Here is a 24,167-nt window from a genome sequence, read left to right as displayed (position 1 = left end):
CCGGCAGGGTGGGGCTGCCGTTTGCAGAGCGTCCGGCAGGGGTCGGCTCGCCGCTAGCCCCGCCCCTCCTCCGAGCAGCTGCCTCAGCCCGAGGTAATCTCGGCCCCGCGCTTAGGGCGCGCGGGGCCGGGGGCGGAGGGACAGCTGCGGCCCCGCGGAGGAGGGGCGCCGGGGGGACGGACCCGGGCTGCGGGCGGCGGCGCTGCCGGGCCGGACTCCCGGGAATGCCCTCTGGGGGCGCCGCGTGGGGTGGGGCCGCCCGGCCCTGCAACTCGAGCTGTTGCCCCTGGTTAAAAATACCGCCTGTCCTGTCCTCTCCCTCCCCATCCCCCGCGGTGCCCTTCCGTCCGGGCCCCAGCCCTCCCTCCCCACCCAGACTGGGGCTGGCCCCTCCCCGGGGACAACTCTGCCTTTTACTAATTTGTCCTCTCGCGCAGTTGGCCCGGCGTCTGCGGAGGGAGGGGCGGGGAGACACCGTGAGTTAGAGAGATAGTCTGAGAAGGTGCCCGAGAGATAAGGAAGGGCAGAGAGGAAGCGGGGTTGGAGCCCGAGGAGGAGGAAGAGAAGGGGCAGAAGGAGGGAAGGAGGGAGGGAGGAGGGCGGAGGGGCCGCGGGAGGAGGGCGGGGAGGAGCGCTCTTCCTGGTTGGGCCCTGTCCTCAGCTGCCACCAGGGAAGCCAGCCTCAGGGACCGCAGCGACCCCCCGAACACTCCTCCCCCAGGTAAGGAGGTGGGTGCCCGGGCCGCTGTTCCCGGAGCCGGGCCGCTGTTCCCGGAGCCTGGCCACTGCTCCCGGGCTGAGGGGCTACCTCTACCCCGGGCTCTCTGAGTGCCTGGGACTGGGGCGGGGGCTGGGGAAGCCGCACAGCTCCGGCGCCCGCCCCAGCCTGCGTTCCTCACTGCCTGCAGGGGCCGGGCTGCGCTGGGCTGGAGGAGGGCCGGAGGGGAAGGACTGAGGCGCAGCAACCCTGATCATTCAACCTGTCTCAGGAGCTTGGGGAGGGGGACCCCGACTGCCTGGAGTACTCAGCCCCCAAGCCAGGGAAAGGGGCCAGTGTACAGGAGCTCGGCTAGTTTGAGGAGGGGGGTTACAGGCAGGCAAACAGTCAAAGAGGCCTTCCCTGGGGTCTCCCACCGTCTTGGTTCCTTGTGTTATTATTTCGGGCTCCGCCCTTCCCCACCCTGACTGGCTGACCACAGGACTGCAGACCCAGGACAATGGGCATCTGGGAAAAGAGAGGTGGTAGCACTGGGTGGGGGTAGGGAGATGGTGGCCAGCATACCTGGGGGGATGGGAAACCCCCTCTCCAGGGTTCTGGGAGCAAAGGGAGGTGGCAGCCCTGATTCAGTGAGAGGAACAGTGAGGGGGGGAAACCCCAGGTGTGGGGAGGAAGGCTGGCAGCGGGCTGGAGAGCAGTGTTAGCAGACAGGAGCCCCAGCTCTAGTCCTGGGAAGGCCTGGGTTCTGAGCAGGCCCATCTGTCCCACAGGATGGCTGAGGAGGTCATCATTCCGGTGTACTGCACCGGGGTGTCTGCACAAGTGCAAAAGCAGCGGGCCAAGGAGCTGGGCCTGGGCCGCCATGAAAACGCCATCAAGTACCTGGGCCAGGATTATGATCAGCTGCGGGCTCACTGCCTGCAGAGTGGGGCCCTCTTCCGTGATGAGGCTTTCCCCCCAGTGCCCCAGAGCCTGGGCTTCAAGGACCTGGGCCCTAACTCCTCCAAAACCTATGGCATCAAGTGGAAGCGTCCCACGGTGAGAGGGGCCACCCTGGGTGGGATTCAGTTTACACCCTTCCTGGGTGAGGAGTGGGAATAGGACTCCAGGTCCCTAGAGTGGGGTCTGGGATACCTGGGTTCCAGTTTCTAGGAGGGGCTGGCCCAGAGACAGGACTCTGGGTCTCTTGCAGGAGCTGTTCTCAAACCCCCAGTTCATCGTGGATGGAGCCACCCGCACAGACATCTGCCAGGGAGCACTGGGTAGGCCCTGGGGCGTTTTGATTATTTTTCCGAAGTAGTTCCCTATACCCGTTCCTTCCTGCTCTGCCTCAGCCCCTCCCTTCTGCAAGCCCAAGCAGGCTCTGGCTATCAGTGCTGGGGCTGGTTTGCCCAGATTCCTGGGTCTTTTCTGTAAGTTGAGGGGCACTCTGCCCAGGGGACCCCAGCTTCTCCCCAGCATGGCGCTCGTGTGCACCATTGGGCGCAGGTTGGTAGAGCAGGCCTGACGTGGCTCTTTCCCATCCCAGGGGACTGTTGGCTCCTGGCGGCCATCGCCTCCCTTACCCTCAATGACACCCTGCTGCACCGAGTAGTTCCACATGGCCAAAGCTTCCAGGATGGCTATGTCGGCATCTTCCATTTCCAGGTGAGGAGCCCCACATGCACCTTGGGCCAGGGGGGTGAGGGTGAGAGGGGTAGCAGGCATTGGAGGTGGTGGGGACACTGAAGTTAGGGTGGCTCAGGGCCACACCTTGCAGGGCCAGTCCTCCCTCTTGAAAGTATTGTATTTGACCTCTTGATTCCATCTCTGATCTGTCATATGTGAAAATCTGTCATGTGTGAAACGGTTGGGCAGGTATTTCGGCTGGCAGTTTTCCTGGATGCTTGTGCACATCGGAGGAAAAAAGTGCTTAGAAGAGTAGAAAGATCTCTGTGTTATATCCTGTGGGACAACTCCTTTTCCTCCTCAGGGTCTCAGTTTCCCTATCTGAGAAACAGAGAGTGTTCTGCCGGGGAAAACCGACCAGCACATGTGGCCATCTACACCCTTGGCATCAGTCCACCCACCCACCCACTCCCGACTCCGCCTGCACTTTGGCAATCGCCAGCCTCTTAGAGAGCCTTGCAGAAAAGAGAGACTCGGGATTAAGCCTATTTAAACCAGCGTTTCCTGATGTTGTTTGCACACAGGGCCCATTTTTCGAATCACACTAATGAATTCTCAGTAGGCTGGTTTTGGGAGAGACACACCCCCAGGAAGCCTGGATGAGAATCTCTGGCCCCAGTGTCCTCTCCTTCCACCTAGCCAGGGAGCCCCTTGCCCTACCTCGTCCTCACCCGCCTCGGCGCCTACGGCTTGACTTGCAGGACCCACCGTGCGGTGACAACTACTTTGGCCAAGTGCGGCACCTGCCAGCGTTGGCTCACCGGGGCGTGGCCTCACCGCCCTTTCCCCATCCTCTCCCCTCACTCCTCCAATCCGCTCCTCCCCGGCCTCTGATTGGCCCGTTCACTCCCTCACAGACAGTGCGGTGGGCCCACCTCCTCCCTTCGCCCCGTTGTTCCTCGCGCGCACACACACAGCACCGAATGACAGTGCCGTAGGACTGAGTCACTTTTGGCCTCGGTGGGCCGACTCCTACCTCTCTGGGAAACTTGCCCCTCAAGGCATCTATGAAGCAAACCCTGCGGTTTGCTGTCCACCTTGTGGTTGAAGGATCTGGATGACACATTTTCATTCCACACCTAATTTACATAGGTATCCGCACCCCCCCACACACACACCCCACCCCACCCCACCCCCATGGCCTAGAATGGGGAGGGGGAAAGGCAGGGGTCATGACCTTAAAAGGGTCCGGGAGAGCCAAGGCCCAAGGGCTTTGCAACCTCTCCATACCTAAAAAGGCACCTTGGTCTGTTTCAAAAAATATCAACAATGCTGCCCTAAAAACTGCCTTCCTAATCTTCTTTAGTTTTCCCATGAGGAAGGCATTGCTGTTCCGTTTTGTGGAGAGGGAAAGTGAGGCTCAGAGAGGATAACTTGCTCAGATCCCGTGTCTAGGATTATATGACCTAGAACCAGGTATCTAGTAAGTGGGAGAGCTGCTGAGGCTTGAGCTCAGGCCCGGGGGATCTCAAAGCAGGTACTCACTGTGCTCCTCTTCCCTCAGCTGTGGCAGTTTGGGGACTGGGTGGACGTGGTGGTGGATGACCTGCTGCCCACCAAGGACGGGAAGCTGGTGTTCGTGCACTCTGCCCAAGGTAACGAGTTCTGGAGTGCTCTGCTGGAGAAGGCCTATGCCAAGTGAGTAGGGGCCCAGCGAGAGCTCCAGGCCACCCCCAGAGTGTGGGGTCCCGCTTGGTACAGAGCGCTGACCGGGGCCTCCCACAGGGTGAATGGCAGCTACGAGGCCCTTTCAGGAGGCAGCACCTCCGAGGGCTTTGAGGACTTCACAGGTGGGGTCACCGAATGGTACGAGCTGCGGAAGGCGCCCAGCGACCTCTACAGCATCATCCTCAAGGCGCTGGAGCGAGGTTCCCTGCTGGGCTGCTCCATTGATGTGAGTGTGCTCCATCCTGTGACCTGAGTCTCCTAGTGGTTCCCTCTCCCTACCCAGCCCAGCCTCAGACTCGCTGCAGGCTTGGCTCCAGACCCCATCCTTCACCTCACACCATCCCCGGATCCTCACCCAGCCTCGCCCATCACTTCAGTCCCATCTTCCACCTCCATGCCTGGCATCATCCTGGTCCCCAAAACCTCAGACCTCAGCTTGTTTTCCTGACTTCAGCTCCTTGTTCCTGTCGTCTAAGGCCTTGCCTGTCTGCTCTCCAGTTCGCAGCCTCAGACCTCAGCTCCTTCCTAGTTCCGGATCCCATGGGCCCCCGCTTCTTCCCGTACTCCATTCACTCCCTCAGTTGCTTTTCTGTTCCCAGACTCATCCTCAGGCCTCCTTCATCCTTGATCTCAGCCTCCACCCCCACCATCACTGCATCCTCCACTCTAACCCCGTCCCCATGCTCTTCCCCAGTCCCACCCGACTCTAGTCTGTTCTCGGCCCTCTTCTCCGCCTCACTGTGTCCCTCCACACGAGGTCCTCTGAGGACCTCGTGGCTCTGTGGTGAGGCCAGGGGCTATGCATGCCTGTATGTATGTGTTCATGCATGTTTGCACAGGGTCTGGCCAGCTCTGGCCAAAAGCAGTGTCAGTGGGGTGCCCAGGCCCTGCCACCAGTGGTAACATTGGTGGAGTAGCAGGAAGCACCCCTTCCAGGGGCTGAGATGGGGTCAGGGTTCCTGCCTGTCACTTTCCATAGCTGTTGTGTGTGCAAGGGAACGCCAAGACTCGGGGCTCATCTCCTGACCAGGGATGGGAACACTGGCCATAGTATGTGTGTCTTTCTGCAGATCTCCAGCATTCTGGATATGGAGGCTGTCACCTTCAAGAAGCTAGTGAAGGGCCACGCCTACTCTGTGACCGGGGCCAAGCAGGTACTGCCCCACGTGGAGGTCTTCCCTTCAGGGCCGTTCCTGCTTCCTCGTCTCTCTGGCCCGTGGCCAGGGCTGTGGGAGAGGCCGACTCTTCCTCTGAACTCCTGCAGCACCTTTTCTATCTCCTGGGGACTCTCATCCAGAGATGTTTATCTTGTGCCACCCTGACTTACTCTAGTTTGTGCACATAGCTGCCTTCCTCAGCAGGTTATTCCCCATCAGGCTTCTCAGTTGTGCTTCCCATGGTGGGTGCTGAGTGCTGAGCTGGGCTCGGCGAGGGTGAGGTGGAGGGAAGGGGTGCTAAAAGTGTGTTCCAGAAGCAGGCACTGATGGGAGCTCTGGGGAACAGGTGAACTACCGGGGCCAGATGGTGAACCTGATCCGGATGCGGAACCCCTGGGGCGAGGTGGAGTGGACAGGAGCCTGGAGTGACGGGTGAGGGGCCGCGGACACTGGCCAGGGAGGCTGGGGGAGGCTGTTCAGTGCCACTGGCATTTCTGCTGGGGGCTCTGCCAACCCAGGGTGGGCTCGAGATTGGACAGAGGGGCCCATCTGCATGTGACTGGGTCTGAGGGCTGCCCTGACAGAGCTCAGGCTGTGCGGGCCGCTGTGCCCAGCCTGTGAGCATCCTCGGGACATCTGACCCGGCCCCTGTAAGACAACCCCTGGGACTGGGATCTCTGGACTTGGCCTGGAGGAGGCCTCCTGACCCGGGCCAGGGGAGGACAGGCCTCAGGGACAGAGGCTGGGCAGGTCAGTGGCCGGCAGCCCCTGGCAGTGCCCTTTCCCCACAGCTCCCCGGAGTGGACCAGCGTAGACCCTTATGTTCGGGAGCAGCTCCGGGTCAAGATGGAGGACGGGGAGTTCTGGTGAGCAGCCCCCTCTTCAGTCTGGCCGTTCTTGGGGACAGGCACCCCAGCTCCCAATCCCCCCAAACCCAGCCGTGCCACGTCCCTCGGTGCCCTGGCTGGGGGCCCTGGCTCACCTCTCACCTCGACCCCCCGCCCCAGGATGTCCTTCCGAGACTTCTTGCGTGAGTTCACCCGCCTGGAGATCTGCAACCTGACGCCCGACGCACTCAAGAGCCAGAGGTTCCGCAACTGGAACACCACCCTGTACGAGGGCACCTGGCGGCGGGGGAGCACCGCGGGGGGCTGCCGCAACTACCCAGGTGACCTGGCCTTGAGGGCGCAGGGGGGCGGGGTCTGGGCCCTGCTGCCCCGGACATGTCTTCTCTCTGAGCCTCAGTTTCCTCGCTTGTAAGGTAGGGGTAGTTGTGCTGACCTCGCGAGTTTGCTTTGAGGATGAAATATTGAATGTCCTTGTAAATTCCAAAGAGCCACATTTGATTCCCTTGCTGGGGTCTGAGCCAGAGTGCTGACAAGGGGAGAAGGCTTCGTTGCTGTCCAGCCACCTTCCTGTCACTCCTCATTCCGAGAACTTCCTCCTGGCCCACTGTCTCCCTCCTTGATTCTCTGTCACCTTTCCCTGGGCGTCTAGATCCGTGGGGTATTATCGTTCCTCTCCCATCTCGCCTTCTCTTCTTGCCAGGCTAGAGTCCTCATCCTTACCAGGTTGGAGTCACCATTTTAATCTTCCCCCTGCAAACGCTCGAGCTTCCCGGCCCCTGGGTCCCTCTGCTCCTCTTCCCTGGTACAACCATAACCCTAGTTGAACGCTCTCCACCTGCTCCAGAACTGCTGACTGTGCCTGGAGAGAAGTTACACACCTGGGGCAGCATTTTCCCTGTAAATTCACAGACACAAACCTCAGTCGTGCACTTTGCATGACCCCAGCAGCTCCTATGAGTACATTCCCACTCTCTCCTCAGACCTGCCTCCACTGTCACTCTCATCTGATTTCATGGGACACCCGTCCCATTCCCACCCCCAAATCCCCCAGCCTGTCTGGACCTGTGCCCGCCTTTGCTGCCTTGCCGCCTGGGACAGTGGCAGAACTGTCCCTGCTCGTGGGGACCCCCCACCTCTGCTCCAGACTCCGTTCTCCCTCACTCTGAAAGCCTCCCGCTCCTTCATCTGTCACCTCTCACTCCGTGTCGTGATGAGAGAACTGCCTGCCTCAGAACAGTCGCCGTCTCTCGACCCACTCCCCGGCCCATTTCTCTGCTCCCCTCCAAAGTGAAATTTCTCAGGAGTGCCGCCCTCGGCATTTCCTTGCTCGCTTCCAGTTTAGTGTTTAACCCCCTCCAGTCCAGCTTCCACCCCACCCCGGTGCTGCAGCGTCTCACTGGCCAGCTTCGGCTGTGCTGCGTCCACCACTACAGTTCTGCTCTCATGACCTGCCCCCTTTGCAGTTCTCAGGCTGGCTCACAGCCCTCTGTTTTCAAGCATTCTTCTCCCTCACAGGGATCTAATTTCAGTTTTTCCCCAAACAGATGACCACTGTTCCCTGTACCAGTTATTGAGAAGTCCATCCTTGCCCTGCAACACCAGCCCCGTCATACAGTTCCCACTGTATGTGCGGGTCTGTTTCTGAGTTGCTTTTCTGTCCCTTGGCCTATCCCACTGCCAAGAGTGCATTGGTTTAGTAGCTATAGATTTATAAGTCCTGAAATTGGACAGGATGAATTCCTTCTTCAGGAGTCTCTTAGCTCTTCGTGCTCTTTGCTTTTTTTGGTTTTTTCTATGTGAATTTTAGGATCAGTTTACCAAGTCCTACAAAAAGCCCTTTTGAGATTTTACTTTGGAATTGGATTGACTCTGCAGACCCATTTGGGGAGAATTGATATCTTTACAATTTTGAGTCTTCTTATCCAAGAATGTGGTGTATCTCTTTATTTATTTAGGCCTTCTTTAATGTCTTTCATCATAAAGGGCTTATACATCTGTTAAGATTTATTCCTAGATACGTTATCATCTTGTTGCTGTTGTAAATGGTATCTCTTTTAAAATTACCTCTCCCAAGTAGTTGCTGATACTGTAGCATGCAGCTGACCTTTTAAGTTTATTCTGTATCCAGCAAACTTATTAAACTGTAATTAACTTTACTCATTTTTCTGTAGATTCTTTTTGCTTTTCTAACTGACAGTATAGCACCTGAGAATAGTGATGAATTTGTTTCTTTTCCAATTCTTATTATTTTTGTTGCATTTTCTTGTTTAGTGTGCTGGCCAGGCCTGCAGCATGCTGACTAGCACTGGCTGTGTCCTGGTATTACCCCTCTCTCAAAGGAAAAGTTTTTACTAGTAAATGTTGACTGTAGATTTCATCACTATAAACTTTTCTACTCTGGGTTTTTGTTTTTGTTTATAAATTTATTTATTTATTTTTGGCTGTTTTGGGTCTTCGTTGCTGTGCACAGGCTTTCTCTAGTTGCAGTGAGCGGGGTCTACTCTTCGTTGCGGTTCGCAGGCTTCTCATTGCGGTGGCTTCTCTTGTTGTGGAGCACTGGTTGTAGGTGTGCAGGCTTCAGTAGTTGTGGTGCACAGGCTTAGCTGCTCCACGGCATGTGGGATCTTCCCGGGCCAGGGCTCAAACACGTGTCCCCTGCATTGGCAGGCAGATTCTTAACCACTGCACCACCAGGGAAGCCCCTTGTTTTCTTTTCTTTTTTTTTTTTTTGCGGTACGCGGGCCTCTCACTGTTGTGGCCTCTCCCGTTGCGGAGCACAGGCTCCAGACGCACAGGCTCAGCGGCCATGGCTCACAGGCCCAGCTGCTCCGCGGCATGTGGGATCTTCCCAGACCGGGGCACGAACCCGTGTCCCCTGCATCGGCAGGCGGACTCTCAACCACTGCACCACCAGGGAAGCCCTTGTTTTCATTTTTGTATGCACCTTTTATCAGATTAATGAAGCTTAATGTTATTAAATACTTTATTATTAGATTAGCTTTTTTCTTCTATCTGTTAAAAAGGTAAGTTACACTGATCACTTTTCTAATATTAAATTAACCTTACATTCCTGAGATAGAAACAACAGAGTCATGACATAACTTTTTTTATACAATAATTTTACATCCATGTTCATGACTGAGATTTGCCTGTAGTTTTCCTTTCTCATGCTTACCTTGTCTGGTTTTGGTATTGGTGCTGTATTTGGCTGATAAAGTGAACTGGGAAATGTTTTCTCTTTTTCTGTTTTCTAGAAGAGTTTGCATAAGGTGGGTATGATTTTTTGCTTGAATGTTTGGTGGAACTGGTCTATAAAGCTGTCAGGCCCACTCTTTTATTTGTGTGAACATTAACTTTTGTTATTGAGTATCTTTAATGGTGATTGAATTACTCAGGTCTTCTATTTCCTCTTGAGACTATTTTGATGAGTTTTATTTTCTAGAAGTTTATCCTTTGCATATTGTTTTCCCAATTATTAGCGTGAAGTCATGCTTAATATACCATACCTCTTCTGTAATGATATCATCTCTTTTATTGATAATGTTTCTTGTTGGCATTGTCTCTTTTGTTTTTATTAATCCTGTGAGGGGTTTGTCAATATTAGTCTTTAAATAGAAATGATTTCTTTACTTTATTGATCCTTTTTAGTATTTTTTTCTATATTATTAATCTTTGCTTTCTTGCTTGTTATCTTATTCCTCTGCTTTCTTTGGATTTATTTTTAGACTTTATTTTATGACGTCTTTTTTTCTTTCCAGTTTTATTGTGATGTAATTGACATTCAGCCCTGTATAAGGTGCACAGCATAATGAATTGTCTCACATACATCATAAAATGATGACCACAGTAAGTTTAGTGAACATCTATCATCTCATATAGATACAACATTAAAGAAATAGAAAAGGTGTATTTTTTCCTTGTGATGAGCACTCTTAGGCTCTTAGGGTTTACTCTCTGCACAGCTTTCATATATAATGTATAGCAGTGTGAATTCTATTTATCATGTTGTACATTGCAGCCCTAGCACTTATTCACTTTAAAACTGGAAATGTATACCTTTTGACTACCTTCATCCAATTCCCTCTGCCCCTACCCCTTGCCTCTGATCACCACAAATGTGATCTCTTTTCCTATGAGTTTGTTTGTTTGTTTTTGAAGGATAATTGAACTACAACGCTATGTGAGTTCCTGGTCCACAACATAGTGATTCGATATTTCTGTACATTTCAAAACGATCACTACAATAAATCTAGTTGTCATCTGTCACCAGACAAAGATATTACAAAACTACTGACTATATTCCCCCCACTGTACATTTCGTATCTGTGACTCATTTGTTTTGTAATCGAAAGTTTGTACCTCTTAATCTCTCTTACCTATTTGTCTTCTCTCTCTCTCCCCCTCCTCTCTGGCAACCATCTGTTTGTATCTCTGACTCTGTTACTGTTTAGCTGTGTTTTTTCATTTGTTTTGTTTTTTTTAGATTCCACATATAAACAAAATCATCCAGTGTTTGTCTTTTTGAATTAATGTTTTCATTTTCTTTGGAAAAATACTCAAGAGTGGAATGGCTGGATGTCATGGTAGTTCTGTACGCGGGCCTCTCACTGTTTTGGCCTCTCCCATTGTGGAGCACAGGCTCTGGACGCGCAGGCTCAGCGGCCATGGCTCACGGGCCTAGCCGCTCCGCGGCATGTGGGATCTTCCCAGACTGGGGCACAAACCCGTGTCCCCTGCATCGGCAGGCAGACTCTCAACCACTGCGCCACCAGGGAAGCCCTCTTGTGATGTTTTTATCTGGCTTTGGTATCAAGGTAATGCTGGCCCCGTAGAATGAGTTAGTTTATCAAAAGAAATAGTAATGTAAATGAGAAATCACATAGAATAGTAATCAAAGCACTGTGTACCTATATTAAAAAAGAAAGAACTGAAAACAATTGCCTAATTTTCCACCTTAAGAAACTAGTAAATGGGCAAACTAAACCCAAAGCAAGCAGAAGAAAGCCAAATAAATGAAACAGAGAAACAATAGAGAAAAATCAATGAAACCAACATTTGGTTCTTTGAAAAGCTCAGCAAAGAGTGCAAACCTTTAGCCAAACTGAACAAGAAAAAAGATAGAAGACTCAAATTACTAAAATCAGGAATTAAAGAGAGAACATCACTATCAACCCAACAGAAATAAATGATTTATAAGAAAATACTGTAAACCATTGTATGACAACAAATTAGATAACCTAGATGAAACTGACAAATGCCTAGAAAGAAACAAACTACGAAAATTGACTCAAGAAAAATAAAAAATCTGGATAGACCTGTAACACTTAAGAGATTGAATCAATAATCAAACCTCCCAGTTATTATTTTATTGTTGATTTTTAACTTAATTTCCTTGCAGTCAGAAAATATGATCTATATGAGATCATAGGTTTGAAATAAACAGAAGCTGGTGCTGTGGCCCAGCATGTGGTGAGTTTTTATTTTACAGATAAGGAAAGTGAGACACAGAGTGATTAAGCAATTTGCCAAAGTCACTAATAAGTGGCAAAGCTGGGATTTGAACCCTGTCAGTGTGAACCTGGAGTCTGTTCTCTTGACCAGTATACTGTTCTCTGAATATTAGGGGGAATCTTCTATAATTGTTCATTATATCAAACTTATTGATTACTTTGTCTGCTTAATCTATCCATTATTGGAAGAGGGATAATAAAATCTCACACCATCTTGCTAGCTTTGCCAATTTCTCCCTTTATTTCTGTCAGTTCTTTTTCTTTGCATATGTTGAGCCAGGTGCATCAAGTTTAAAATTGTTATAAGTTCCTAGTGAATTAAACTTTTTTTTTTTACTATCTAGTGACCACCTTCATCTTTAATAATTCTTTTTACTTTCAAGTCTGTTTCAGTCTGTGTTACTACGCTGTTGCAGTTTTCTGTTAGTTACTGCTAGTACTTTTGTGGTATGTCTTGTTATACCGTTTCTACAGCTCAGTGTTTTAGTTATCTCTCATAAGTAGCATATAACTGATTTTTTTAATAGTTGAATTTGGAAAACATTGTCCTTTGATTGGAAAGTTTAATCCATTTACATTCATAGTGATTACTGATATATTTGTATTTATTTCAGCAGACTTACTATGCATTTTCGATTTGTCCCTCCTGCTATGCCTTCTTCTGGATTGAATTTTTTCTTTTCCCTCTGCTAGTTTTTCCCTCTGAGTTTGGAAGACAGAAGGGCTTGCTTAATAAGTTCCAAAGTTAGTCGATCAGTATCTTTACCCTCCACCTAAATAATATAAAGACTTGAGAGTATTTAAGTTGGATCACACCCTCCCTTTGTTCAATCTGCTATCTTTAGCTAGTATTTTAATTCTTAACAGTTTTCTGCCTGTCCTAAATTAAGCACCATCATCATCCCCATTATTTGGTATAGCCCATATTTGATTGATTACTCACATAATATCAGTATTTTTGCTCACTATTCTCATGAATGGTGAGACCTTTCATCGGAGATCATTTTCTGTCTGTCTGCAATATATCCTTTTGAATTTCTTTTACTGAGGGTCTTTTGGTGATAAACTTTCTCAGTACTTGTATAAAATGCCTTTATAGTGTGCTCATTCTTGACAATTCTCTGGATATAGAACTCTGAATTGACATTACTTTCACTTCCCTGAATATGCTATTACTCTTCACTCTGCTTCCACTGTCACTATGTGAGTCGGGAGTCTGATTGTCTACCATGCCTTCTGAAATGGTTTGTCTTTTCTCACTTTTAAGATTCTTTTTCTTTGATATTCTACAATTTGACCATGATGTGTTGAGGTGGGGATTTCTTTTTATTATGCTTTGGATTGGTCGAGCTCCCTGTGTATGAAGATTGATGTCTTTCAACAATTCTAGAAAATTGTTAGCCATGATCTTTTAGAATATCACCTTCCTACTCTCTTTATTTTCTCCTTTTGGAATGCCAATCAAATGTAAGCTGGACCTCCTCAGTCAACCCTCCAGATCTCTTAACATCTCTTAAATGTTCCATCTCTGAATCTCCTTGGATTGCATTCTGGGTAGTTTCTTTAGATTCATTCTCAATGCACTAATTTTCTTTTTTGCTGTTGGTTAATCCTTCCAACAAATACTTAATTTCACTTGAAAAATTTATTTCTGGAAGTGTTAATGGCTCTTTTTCTAATCTGTTCATTCTTGCTCATATATTTAAGCATCTCATTTATTTCTTTAAGTATAGTAAACCTAGTCTTTCATATTCTGTGTCTGATAATTTCAGTATCTGAAGTCTTGGTGAGTTGTTGTTCATCGCTGCTCATTCTCAGCCATCATGAGGTTCATCCATTGTGGCTGCTGGTTCTCAACCTTCTGAGGTTTTTGGCTTATTTGACCTAGAAGTTTATCTTCAGGAGTTGTTTGAGTTATTAGATGAAGTTAAGTTCCTCTAGTGTTTCTGCCAGTCACCTGGGATACTCCCAACCCAGGACTCTTAAAAATAAATTTTCTCCTTAAGGTTTTTTTTTTGACCTCATGGGCAGCATGAATTAAATCTGCAAGCTCATGAGAAGGCTGGCTTGTGGTTATAAATCCTCAGAGAATGTTTCACTTCCTCCCAGTGGTTTTATTTTTCTTTCACACTTACGCTGCTGGCATTCCTCACGGGGCTTCCAGTTTTATGGCTGTGATCTCCTACTGGACCTCATCTCCTGCCCCTGAGCCCAGGCAGGACTCAAGACCTCTAGGAGTCTGCAGAAATCCTTTGGCATTATTTACCTTTCATGGCTCCCAGTTTCCATGTTTTAAAACAGCTTTATTGAAATATAATTCACATACCACATAATTCACCCATTTACAGTGTAAAATCCAGTGTGGCCTTTACTATATTCACAGAGCTGTGCACCCATTATCACGTCAATTTTAGAACCTTTTCATTACCCCCAAAAGAAAACCTGTACCCCCTGGCTGTTACTCCCAAGCCCCTCCTCCCCCTCATTTCCAGGCTACCACTAATCTACTTTCTGTCTCTATGAATGTGCTTGTTCCCGACAATAATTTAATATAAATGGAATCATACAACACGTTGTCCTTTGTGACTGGCTTCTTTCACTTAGCATAATGTCTTCAAGGTTCATCCATGTTATGTAGCATGTGTCAGTACTCCATTCCTTTTAATTGCTGAATAATATTCCATTGTTTGGTTTTATCACATTTTGTTTAAATTGGGTTGTTTCTACCATTTGGCAATTATAAATAATGCTACTTGGAACAGTCACATGTTTTTTGTGTGGGTGTGTGTTGTCATTAATCTTGGATATACAGACACACACACCCCCAGAGGAGTGGAATCGCAGGGTCATATGGTAATTCTGTGTTTTACCATTTGATGAACTGCCAGACTATTATGCAAAGTAGTTGCATCATTTTACATTCCCACCAGCTATGCCTGAGGTTCTGATTTCTCCACATCCTCGCTTATTTTTTTAATTTTTTATAAATTTATTTATTTTTGGCTGTGTTGGGTCTTCATTGCTGTGCACAGGCTTTCTCTAGCTGTGGAGCGCAGGGGCTACTCTTTGTTGCAGTGCACGGGCTTCTCATTGCAGTGGCTTCTCTTGTTGTGGAGCACAGGCTCTAGGTGTGTGGGCTTCAGTAGTTGTGGCACACAGGCTCAGTAGTTGTGGCTCATGGGCTCTAGAGCACAGGCTGAGTAGTTGTGGTGCACGGGCTTAGTTGCTCCGTGGCATGTGGGATCTTCCCAGACCAGGGCTCAAACCAGGGCTCAAACCCATGTCCCCTGCACTGGCAGGTGGATTCTTAGCCACTGCACCACCAGGGAAGTCCCCACATCCTTGCTTATTATCTATCTTTTTGATTAATGTTAATTTTGTATGTGGGGAGGGGGAAATGCTGGACTTATTGGTGCCTTTAAGAAGAAGTTTGGGCTTCCCTGGTGGCGCAGTGGTTGAGAGTCCGCCTGCCGATGCAGGGGACGTGCGTTCGTGCCCCGGTCTGGGGGGATCCCGCATGCCGCGGAGCGGCTGGGCCCGTGAGCCATGGCCGCTGAGCCTGCGCGTCCGGAGCCTGTGCTCCGCAACGGGAGACGCCACGACAGTGAGAGGCCCACGTACAGCAACAAAAAAAAAAAAAAAAAAAAAAAAAAAAAGAAGAAGTTTTGGGGGCTTCCCTGGTGGCGCAGTGGTTGAGAGTCCGCCTCCCGATGCAGGGGACACAGGTTCGTGCCCTGGTCTGGCAAGATCCCACATGCTGTGGAGCGGCTGGGCCCGTGAGCCATGGCCGCTGAGCCTGCGCGTCCAGAGCCTGTGGTCCGCAAGGGGAGAGGCCATAACAGTGAGAGGCCCACGTACCGCAAAAAAAGAAGTTTTGCAGCACTTGGTTGTTTTAGTCAGCAGGATTGTTCAGGCAGCTGAATCACTAAATTGCCAGAAATGCAAGTCCCCCTCAGCCCTTGCAGCTCAGTGGCCTCCTCTAAGTCACTGTCCACACAGCAGCCACCTTCTTTTTTTTTTTTTAGTATTTATTTATTTGGTTGTGCCACGTCTTAGTTGCAGCAGGCAGGCTCCTTAGTTGCGGCTCCAGGGCTCCTTAGTTGCAGCTTGACGGCTCCTTAGTTGCAACAGGCGGGTTCCTTAGTTACAGCAGGAGGGCTCCTTAGTTGTGGCACATGAACTGTTAGTTGCGGCATGCATGTGGGATCTAGTTCCCTGACCAGGACTCCCACCCGGCCCCCCTGTACTGGGAGCACAGAGACTTAATCCACTGCGCCACCAGGGAAGTTCCTGCAGCCACCTTCTAAAATCCTGATCCAATCATGCCCCTCCCAGTGCAGACCTGTCAGGGAGTCCTTTTGCTCTTCGATTCATTCCACACTTCTTATCACCGACCCTGCTTCCGCCAACATCTGCCAACCTCCCTGGATCCCCTGTGCTCACTGGAGCCCCAGGTGTGGGTCTTTTCTTCTCCCTCTGCCTAGGCTTCCCAGGGGTTCCCCTTCAGGTCTCAGCTCAAATGTCACCTCGAAGATTCCTTCCCTGCCCGACTTCAGCTTGCTTTCTTTGTAACTGTTCCATTAACTAACCTGACTTGTTCATGCTTTGCCTCTGGTTTATTCTGGAATGGGAGCTCATGAGGGCAGGGACCCTGTGTGTCCCTGTGGCACATCTGTCACTTGGCACACGGTGGCCACAGTAATATTTGTTGAATGAATGAATGAATGAAAACATGGGGGAGGGAAGGCTTGAGGGGACTGCTCTGCTTCTCCTCTGATCCCGCCTCCCTACCTCCTGCAGCCACCTTCTGGGTGAACCCCCAGTTCAAGATCCGGCTGGAGGAGACGGATGACCCGGACGACGACGACTACAGAGGTCGGGAGTCAGGCTGCAGCTTCCTGCTCGCCCTCATGCAGAAGCACCGCCGTCGGGAGCGCCGATTTGGCCGCGACATGGAGACCATAGGCTTTGCTGTCTACGAGGTGAGTGAGCGGGCGGATCGCCCAGCACCCGGCAGAGAAAGCGGCCTCCTGGCGAGCTCTGCCAGGGGGCGCCAGGGGCGCCAGAGGACAAGGCGGCGCCCACCCATCCTGAGCCGATCGGGGCCAGTCACACCCCTGAGGCACGCAGCCCTAGACTGAGCCTTCAGGAAGCACCTGCTGAGGCCATCCGCCAGGACTGGGGCAGCCAGGGGCCTAAATTCAGCCCGTGAGGCAGATGGAGGATGAGGAAGATGTTTAGCTAGGAGAGGGGAGGATTCTGGGATTCTCCCCTGTCCTTAGAGGCTGCATGGCTGCTTTTGGGCAGAGGGATCTGCCTTAGCTGACACCTGGGAGGAAGACTTTGACTCAGTTTCAGAAAGAAGTGGGCAAGTGGTCTTCCCTGAAGGAGTAGTGAGCTCCCTGTCTTGGAAGTATGTATGCAGAGGCTGGCCATGGAGGGCCCTGCTTCACGCACTGTATTCAAGACAGAAACTTCTGGATCTCCCTGGTGGGGGGTAAAGGACAGTCGCAGCCTCAGCCCAGGCCCACAGCCCCTTGCAGCAGATTGGGGTGGACCTCCAATGTCCCTGGGCTGGAGGACTCTGCAGTTGGCCGCCCCGGGGGGCAGTCCTGGAGGCTCTGGTTCAGAGCTGAGGTGCAGGGCATTCCAGAGACAAAGAGGGCCCCGCCTGGGACTCCCTCCTGGGGTCGCTGGGGTCCCTCTCTGGCATGAATACAGGTCTGGGTCAACACTGGCCCCTGTCCAGGACCCTGTCTCCTGGTCTCCTCATCCCATCATTTTCATCTTAAGAACTCAGGGCCACTGCCCAGCACACACCACAGCGTCTGCCCCTGGGCCAAGCAAGCATCTCTAACTTCCCTCATCTCTCTGGCAGATCCCTCCAGAGGTAGGTGTGGCATCTGACTCGCCTGGATTTACACACCCTTGAACACACATGGCCCGATGGTGCCCAGAGGGAGCAGGACGGCGGCAAGCCCACACGTAGAGAGCTAAGAAGTCTCCTCGTTTTGGGGCTAACACAGTGCCCCCACCCCCCTGCCCGCTGTTCAGTGGGCAGAGCAAGCACTGTCCTCCTGGGGGTCAGAGCAGGTAATAAGTAAGAGAGCTGGCTTTGAACCCTGGCCCTCAGAGCCCCACCTGACACGCACCCGTGAGGCTCTTCCTGTCTTACTGTTTACGCTGAGGCCATCTGGGGTGCTGGTTCGGAGCAGGTTGGTAGTGGGCTGAGTGTTCTGTACCCTTGAGTCGCTTAGGCTCTAAGCCTTGGCGTCAGTGTCTGTAAAATGAGTTGTCACGAGCATTAAGTGAGGTGACGTGTAAAAGGCCCTGCAGTGTCTGACACAGGGGAAGCTCCGGGTAAGGATAATGAAAAAGTTATTTCATGGTGTCACAGTATCTACATTCACCTCATGGTGTCTCCTCCCCCTCCACCCGGTGCAGTAGGCAGGGCTGTTACCCCCATTTTACGGATGAGGCCACAAGCACTATGACTTGTCAGGGTCGGGTAGCCTCTGGGTGACTGAGCCGTGACACAGCTCTCCAGCTGCTTGGCCAGAACCTGGAGCCTGGGGTCTGGGTCTGGGTCTGGGGGCAGCTCCTAAGGGTGGGCTGAGCGGGCAGCTGCAGCCCCCGCTCCCTCCTTCCCTCCCGCCAGCTGATGGGCCAGCCGGCCGTGCACCTGAAGCGGGACTTCTTCCTGGCCAACGCGTCTCGGGCCCGCTCCGAGCAGTTCATCAACCTGCGGGAGGTCAGCACCCGCTTCCGCCTGCCACCCGGGGAGTATGTGGTGGTGCCGTCCACCTTCGAGCCCAACAAGGAGGGCGACTTTGTGCTGCGTTTCTTCTCAGAGAAGAGCGCTGGGACCCAGTGAGTAGAAGCCCCCCTCCCCGCTCTCTGCGCCCCCCAGACGCCCCTCCTGCCCCCACCACCACTGCTGACTGGCCCCCTGTCTCCCCACCCTCTGCAGAGAGCTGGACGACCAGATCCAGGCCAATCTCCCTGACGAGGTACGTGCCCTGCCCCCACCAGCCACCCTCCTCCTCTCCCTCACCCTGGGTGTCCTGTGCCCTGGGCTCCGGCTGGCAGCTCAGAGCCCCTCCTGGCAGGAGCCGTAAGAGTAATACTAAACCCTCATTTGCCCCGCACTTTACAGTTTGCAAAGGACTTTGTGGTAATAATGGCACAGGGTCCCTGGGTTCTTGCTCTCTGCTGGGTCTGTGCTGAGCTCTTTACCTGGGTCACCCCGTTTCCTCCATAACAGCTGTGTCAGGGTGCTGTCACTACCCTCTCAGTGGGAAACTCAGGTTCAGAGAGGTTAAGGAACTTGCCCAAGGTCGTGCAGCAGGGAATCAAAGCCTCACTGTTCATCATTGAGCTGAACTTCACCCTCCACATTTAGGCCACAGAGGCCTGGACAGGGATAGAGTAGGGGCCAGGTTCCCATTTTACAGATGAGAAGAGCGAGGCTCAGAGGTGAAGTGACACATAGCTGTTGAGTGGTCCCAGCCCTGCCTCCAGCAGCTGCCCATGCAGGGGCCAGGCTGGGGTGCCCCTGACCTGCTGTCCCCCGCTTCTCCATCCAGCAAGTGCTCTCAGAAGAGGAGATTGATGAGAACTTCAAATCCCTCTTCAGACAACTGGCAGGGGAGGTAGGCTGGGCGTGGTGGACAGGTGCTCGGGGGCACCGAGGGGCAGCCTTTCCCCAGAGTGGGTGCCATCCTCCCTCTTCCCCCAGGACATGGAGATCAGCGTCAAGGAGCTGCAGACCATCCTCAACAGGATCATCAGCAAACGTGAGCATCCCTGAGTGGCCGCCCTCCACCCCATGTCCTGCTTCCCAACCCCCCTACCCCCCCGCCTCCGTTCCTCCAAACTCCAGAATCTAGCCTTCGGCTCCCACCCTGGGCTGAACCCAACCCCTTGGTCTTCGTGGGTGGGGCACCCTCCACCACCTTTCTGAGGCCTGCTCACCCCCTTTTTCCTCCCAAACTCCTCATGCCGTCTTGCTGTTCTCCGTGCCTCAGCGCTGTGCCTGGTGTAATTAGAAGCTTAGCCGGCTGACAGCACCTTAGGGCCAGTGTGTGGGCGCCCCTTCCTCCCAGAAGGCAGGTGGCCGGCTTCACTCCCCAATGTGCAAAACTGAAGGCAACTGCCCTGCAACCTTCCCTTTGCCCCCGCCTCTGACCTCTCACCTCCGACCTCTGTCCATGCTGTTCCCTCAGCCCAGAACCCCTCTCTTGCTCTTCTCAGCCTTCGAGGCCTGCAGCAAATCCCACCCCTGCCGTGACCACCTATGCTCCACGTTTCTACTGTGTTTCTTTCACTTCTATTTAGCACTGTTCCTTTTCACTCGGGTCTAATGGTGGTGTTGCCGTGCCTGTTGGGACACCGGCTTGACTGCTAAAATGCCTTAAACTCTTGTTTCTGATGATGGAAACAATCCTACACACCTACTGGCCTAGATTTTACACACCAGGGGACGGGAATGGTGCCTCCCGGACCCTTGTCCCCCCAGTGTGCCCAGCACGGGGCAGGCCCAGGGAGCCGGCTGGGTTGAGGTGTCGGGGCTGGTTTTTCTTGCAGACAAAGACCTGCGGACCAAAGGCTTCAGCCTGGAGTCCTGCCGCAGCATGGTGAATCTCATGGACGTATCCTCCCTTTGCTTTTGCCCCCTGAGCCGGGCTTTGGGTTGGGATGGAGGCATGGGGAGAGCCCTGGGTGACCCATCCCAGTAGCAGCACAGAGAAAGGGACAAGTGTGGACAGACCAGTTCCTTCCTGGCATCTTCCCATTGATCGGGGTGGGGCGGGGCCCGAGGCACAGGCCTGTGTCCACTGAGAGGCGGGCAGGGCCTCGTCTGCAGGTGACCCTGAGGCTGGTGCTCTGTTTGAGCCCCTCCCAGCCACCCTGATTCAGGCCTGGCCCCAGGCAGCCATCTGCGGGCTCCTGCCGCTTCTCCCCTCCCGCTCCTCATCTTGCTGTCCCCGGTGCTCACTCACCCAGTACCTGGTTTAAGCTGTGGAGTTTTCTTCTTAACGGCCGCCCAGCGTGATGGCAACGGGAAGCTGGGCCTGGTGGAGTTCAACATCCTGTGGAACCGCATCCGGAATTACCTGGTAGGTGGTCCCTGCTGGCAGCACCCTCCCCTCCTCTGCAGCCTCAGTCACAGCGGGCGGCCAGGCTCCGGCTCCCAGACCAGCTGTGTGGACTAGGCCCTTGCCCTGGGTCTGCCTCTCCGAGCCCACATATCCCAGTGGCTGACCCCCTTCGGGCCTCTCCCCTCCACCCTCGTCAGCCCTCCACCCTGGGCAGACGAGAAGGGCTGGATGCTCGCCAAGCCCTCACCCTCTGCCCCCCACCCCCACCCCCCCAGTCCATTTTCCGGAAGTTTGACCTGGACAAGTCGGGCAGCATGAGTGCCTACGAGATGCGGATGGCCATCGAGTCTGCAGGTGAGGCCTGAGGGCTGGTGGCACTCGTGGAGCCCCAGGGGGATGGCCCTGGCTCGCTTCTCTGACAGCTACCCAGGGCAGTGGCCCGCCCACTAGCCCTTGTCCCTGGGTGGGGGGGTGATGGCAATGGTGGTGAAGTAGTAACAGCCATCTACTGCCTTTTTCTCCTGGTGACTGAGCCAAGCACTTTATCAGCATTTCCTTTTGTTCTGACTGCAGCCTGATGAGGATAGGGTCTTTAATTATTATCCCATTGAGCAGAGAAAAGTGCAGCTCAGAAAGGGGTAGTGACTGGCCTGAGGCCACACAGCCAGGGAGGAGTGGAGCTGGCCTCCAGAGCTTCCAGAGGGAGCAGTGCAGGGCTCATCCTCAGTCCCACGTCAGGATGAGGCCAGGGCATTCAGAACAAATGAAACTGGACCCTGGGCCCTGATGGCCAGCACCTGCTTCCCTGGCACAGTCTGGGTCCTCAAGCTCCCTCTGGACCAGCACTTGCCCAGCTCCCGGCCCTGCCCAGGAGGTCTTCATGCCCCCCAGCCCTGGGGCTCACCCTGCCCAGCCTCAGTCCCCCTCTCCGCCCCCTCTGGCCTGGCTGCACCTCCCTGGCCCTCACCTGCACTCCTGCGCCAGGCTTCAAGCTCAACAAGAAGCTCTACGAGCTCATCATCACCCGCTACTCGGAGCCCGACCTGGCTGTGGACTTTGATAACTTCGTGTGCTGCTTAGTGCGGCTGGAGACCATGTTCCGTGAGTGTCCCCGTCGGCTCCCTCCTCCAGCTCGGTCCCCAGCTCGTCCCCAACGAGGGTCTCGGGGAGGTGGGGTCCAGGCAGGCTGAGTGCCAGGCGACAGGGAGTTGGGTGGGAACTCTGGAGGGGGCTCTCGAGCAGCAGGAAGGGCTGCTCCCCTGCTGTGAGGGTGAGAGAGCTTGCGGCTTTGGGGAGGTGGGGGTGAGGCAGGAGGTGGGGCCCGGTCCTGGCCCTGCCTGAAGGTCCCACTGAGTTCTCAGCCCCATGTCATCATTTCTTGAACACACAGGGTTTTTCAAGACTCTGGACACGGATCTGGATGGAGTCGTGACCTTTGACTTGTTTAAGGTAGGGCTGTCCTCCGGTCGGGTTGGGGAAGGTGCTCGGGGCAGTGTTTTCTTACCCTCCTGGGCTGGAGGCTGTGGCCTCAGCGCCAGCCCTAAGGCCGGCCACCTGGGTCCTGCAAGGACACGCTTGGGTGTCTGGGTCCTGGGAAGGATGGGCCAGACCCCTGGAGGCCTGTACAGGAGCCAGCAGCCTGGGCTCCCAGGGGTCAAGGAGGTAAGAGAGTGCCCCGCCCCCCTCCCCCGGGAGGGTCCCTCTCCCACCTGCCCTCAAGGGGGTGAGGAGATGGCGACTCCCGAGCCATGGAGCTGGGAGGCCGGACTTGGGGTTTCTGCCCTGGCTGACCCCTCTCTCCGCCCTCTGCCCGGCAGTGGTTACAGCTGACCATGTTCGCATGAGGGGCTCTTGCATGAGCCCCTTGCTGTGCTTCTCTGCCCTCCTCATCTGCCGGGCCGTGCCTTCCCGCCACGCCACACCAGGCCACACCAGCTGCAAGTGCCTTTCTTGGAGCAGGAGGCGGCCTCGTCCTCCTCGTCCTCACCTCCCGGCCGCCCCGGTTCATTTGTTCTGGGCAGAGCTGTGTGGCCCTCCCTGCCTCCACTGGCCACGGGCTCAGATGGACTCCCCCAGCCCCTCTGGTTGCCAAACCGGGAAGGCAGCTTTTGCTAGTTCCTGCCTCAGGATGAGGCCCCAGGGGGAGCTGACAGCCCCAGGCCTCTGGACATCCTGATGTGTCCCCTCCCCTCCCTCCACAAGCCACCCATTCCACCCCCAAGCCCACCACGCCCCACCTGCAGCCTTTAAACTATAACCACTAGCTCTGCACACCTGCCACGTAGCCGTGCGGAGCACCCTCCCAGCTGGGGCGTCCTCCGCAGGGCTGGGAATGAATGCCTGTTCCTTCCTGTGCCGGAGCCAGTGCCCCCCTCTGCTCACATTCCCCCCAGTCCTGTCCCCACTTGCCGACCAGGAGCGGCCTGGCCTGCGGGGTGGTCAGGCCTTCCCTCCCTCCCTCCCTCCCTCCTTTTTTATATTGGTGATTTTAAAGGGGCCTCTGTGGGGACTGATGGGGGTGCCAGAGGCACCTGGGCATGGGGTGGGGCAGTCTCATGTTTCCATGCAGAGAAACCCCAAATAATAAAGGAAACGGCCCCACCTTTGACTCTGGAGTGTGTTTCTGCCTAAACCTGCTGCCCAGGAGGGCACAGCAAGCCTTGTCCTGCAGGGACTGCTCAGGGCCTCACCCCCGCCCCTGCCCTGCCCTCCATCCCCTTCCCCATCGCCCTGGAGGCTCGCACCTCTGCTAGAGTCCTGGGCATCTGGGAGGGGAGGATGGGGCCCCCGCTGCAGGGACAGGGCCATACTGCTGAGGTCCCACATGGCCCTGCTGGTCCTCCATGCCCCCCTCCTCTAAGCCCTGACCCCTTCTTTCCCTGCACACTCTGCCCATGTGGCTCTGGCTCAAACCCAAACCCCTACTTAGCGCAAACCTGACCCCCAGGAAGCTCCCCAGAACACAGAGCCTCCTTTAAGTCTTCTCGGGTGGGGGAGGGGAGTTGCCCCTGTGACCCAGACACCCGCAGCTTATATAAGCTGCTCCAGCCCCTCTGGGATCCCAGCTGTTCTTACCAGAGATAAGACGAAGAGTAGGTTGAGGTGGGGGTAGAGGAGGGGCTGGGACAGCGTGGGGAGGGGTGAGCCGCAAACCGGGGCAGCGTCTGCAGAGCAAAGACTGAAGGAGCCCAGCTTGGGGGTGGGGGCTGCCCTCGGCCACCAGGAGCCCCAGGTGGAGCCCCGAGTGGCAGACTGTCGGGCACAGGGCCTGGAATCTGCATTTTGCCTTTGGGCGTCCCTGGGCAAGTCCTGCTAGGCCTCAGCATCCTCATCAGTAAGAGGAATGGTCCATCACTTCCTGGGATCCTGGGCTGGTTTGTGAGAGGGGCCAGGTGGAGGGGCGGGGAGCCTGGTGCACCAGGCCCCACCCGCTTAGTTCTCTGTATTGGGTTTCCTTTGATGAGAGGTTGGAACACTGTGGATCTGGATGAATGGAG

The 24,167-nt window shown here is 53.8% G+C and overlaps 1 protein-coding gene across 2 annotated transcripts; it reads left to right on the top strand.

Moving 5' to 3' along the window:
- Positions 1-1,489: 1,489 nt before the first annotated feature.
- Positions 1,490-23,261, top strand: CAPN1 (calpain 1; the record flags this gene model as incomplete). Of its 2 annotated transcripts, XM_079707582.1 has the most annotated exons (21): positions 1,490-1,756; positions 1,911-1,980; positions 2,247-2,365; positions 3,891-4,024; positions 4,112-4,280; positions 5,125-5,208; positions 5,558-5,643; positions 6,003-6,077; positions 6,219-6,379; positions 16,370-16,551; positions 17,448-17,459; positions 18,228-18,439; positions 18,540-18,579; positions 19,156-19,221; positions 19,308-19,365; positions 20,156-20,220; positions 20,620-20,688; positions 20,946-21,024; positions 21,655-21,771; positions 22,061-22,119; positions 22,488-23,261. In XM_079707582.1, the coding sequence occupies 21 exons, from the start codon at positions 1,490-1,492 to the stop codon at positions 22,512-22,514; spliced, it is 2,151 nt and encodes a 716-aa protein (XP_079563708.1). In that variant the 3' UTR covers positions 22,515-23,261. The 2 variants fall into 2 exon arrangements, with proteins under 2 accessions (XP_079563708.1, XP_079563707.1); XM_079707581.1 differs by lacking the exon at positions 17,448-17,459 and having other exon boundaries at positions 16,370-16,563.
- Positions 23,262-24,167: the final 906 nt, after the last annotated feature.

Source organism: Hyperoodon ampullatus, assembly GCF_949752795.1.
Source record: "Hyperoodon ampullatus genome assembly, chromosome: 7".
Taxonomy (NCBI): Eukaryota; Metazoa; Chordata; class Mammalia; order Artiodactyla; family Ziphiidae; genus Hyperoodon; species Hyperoodon ampullatus.
This window is presented reverse-complemented; position numbering and strand designations above follow the sequence as displayed.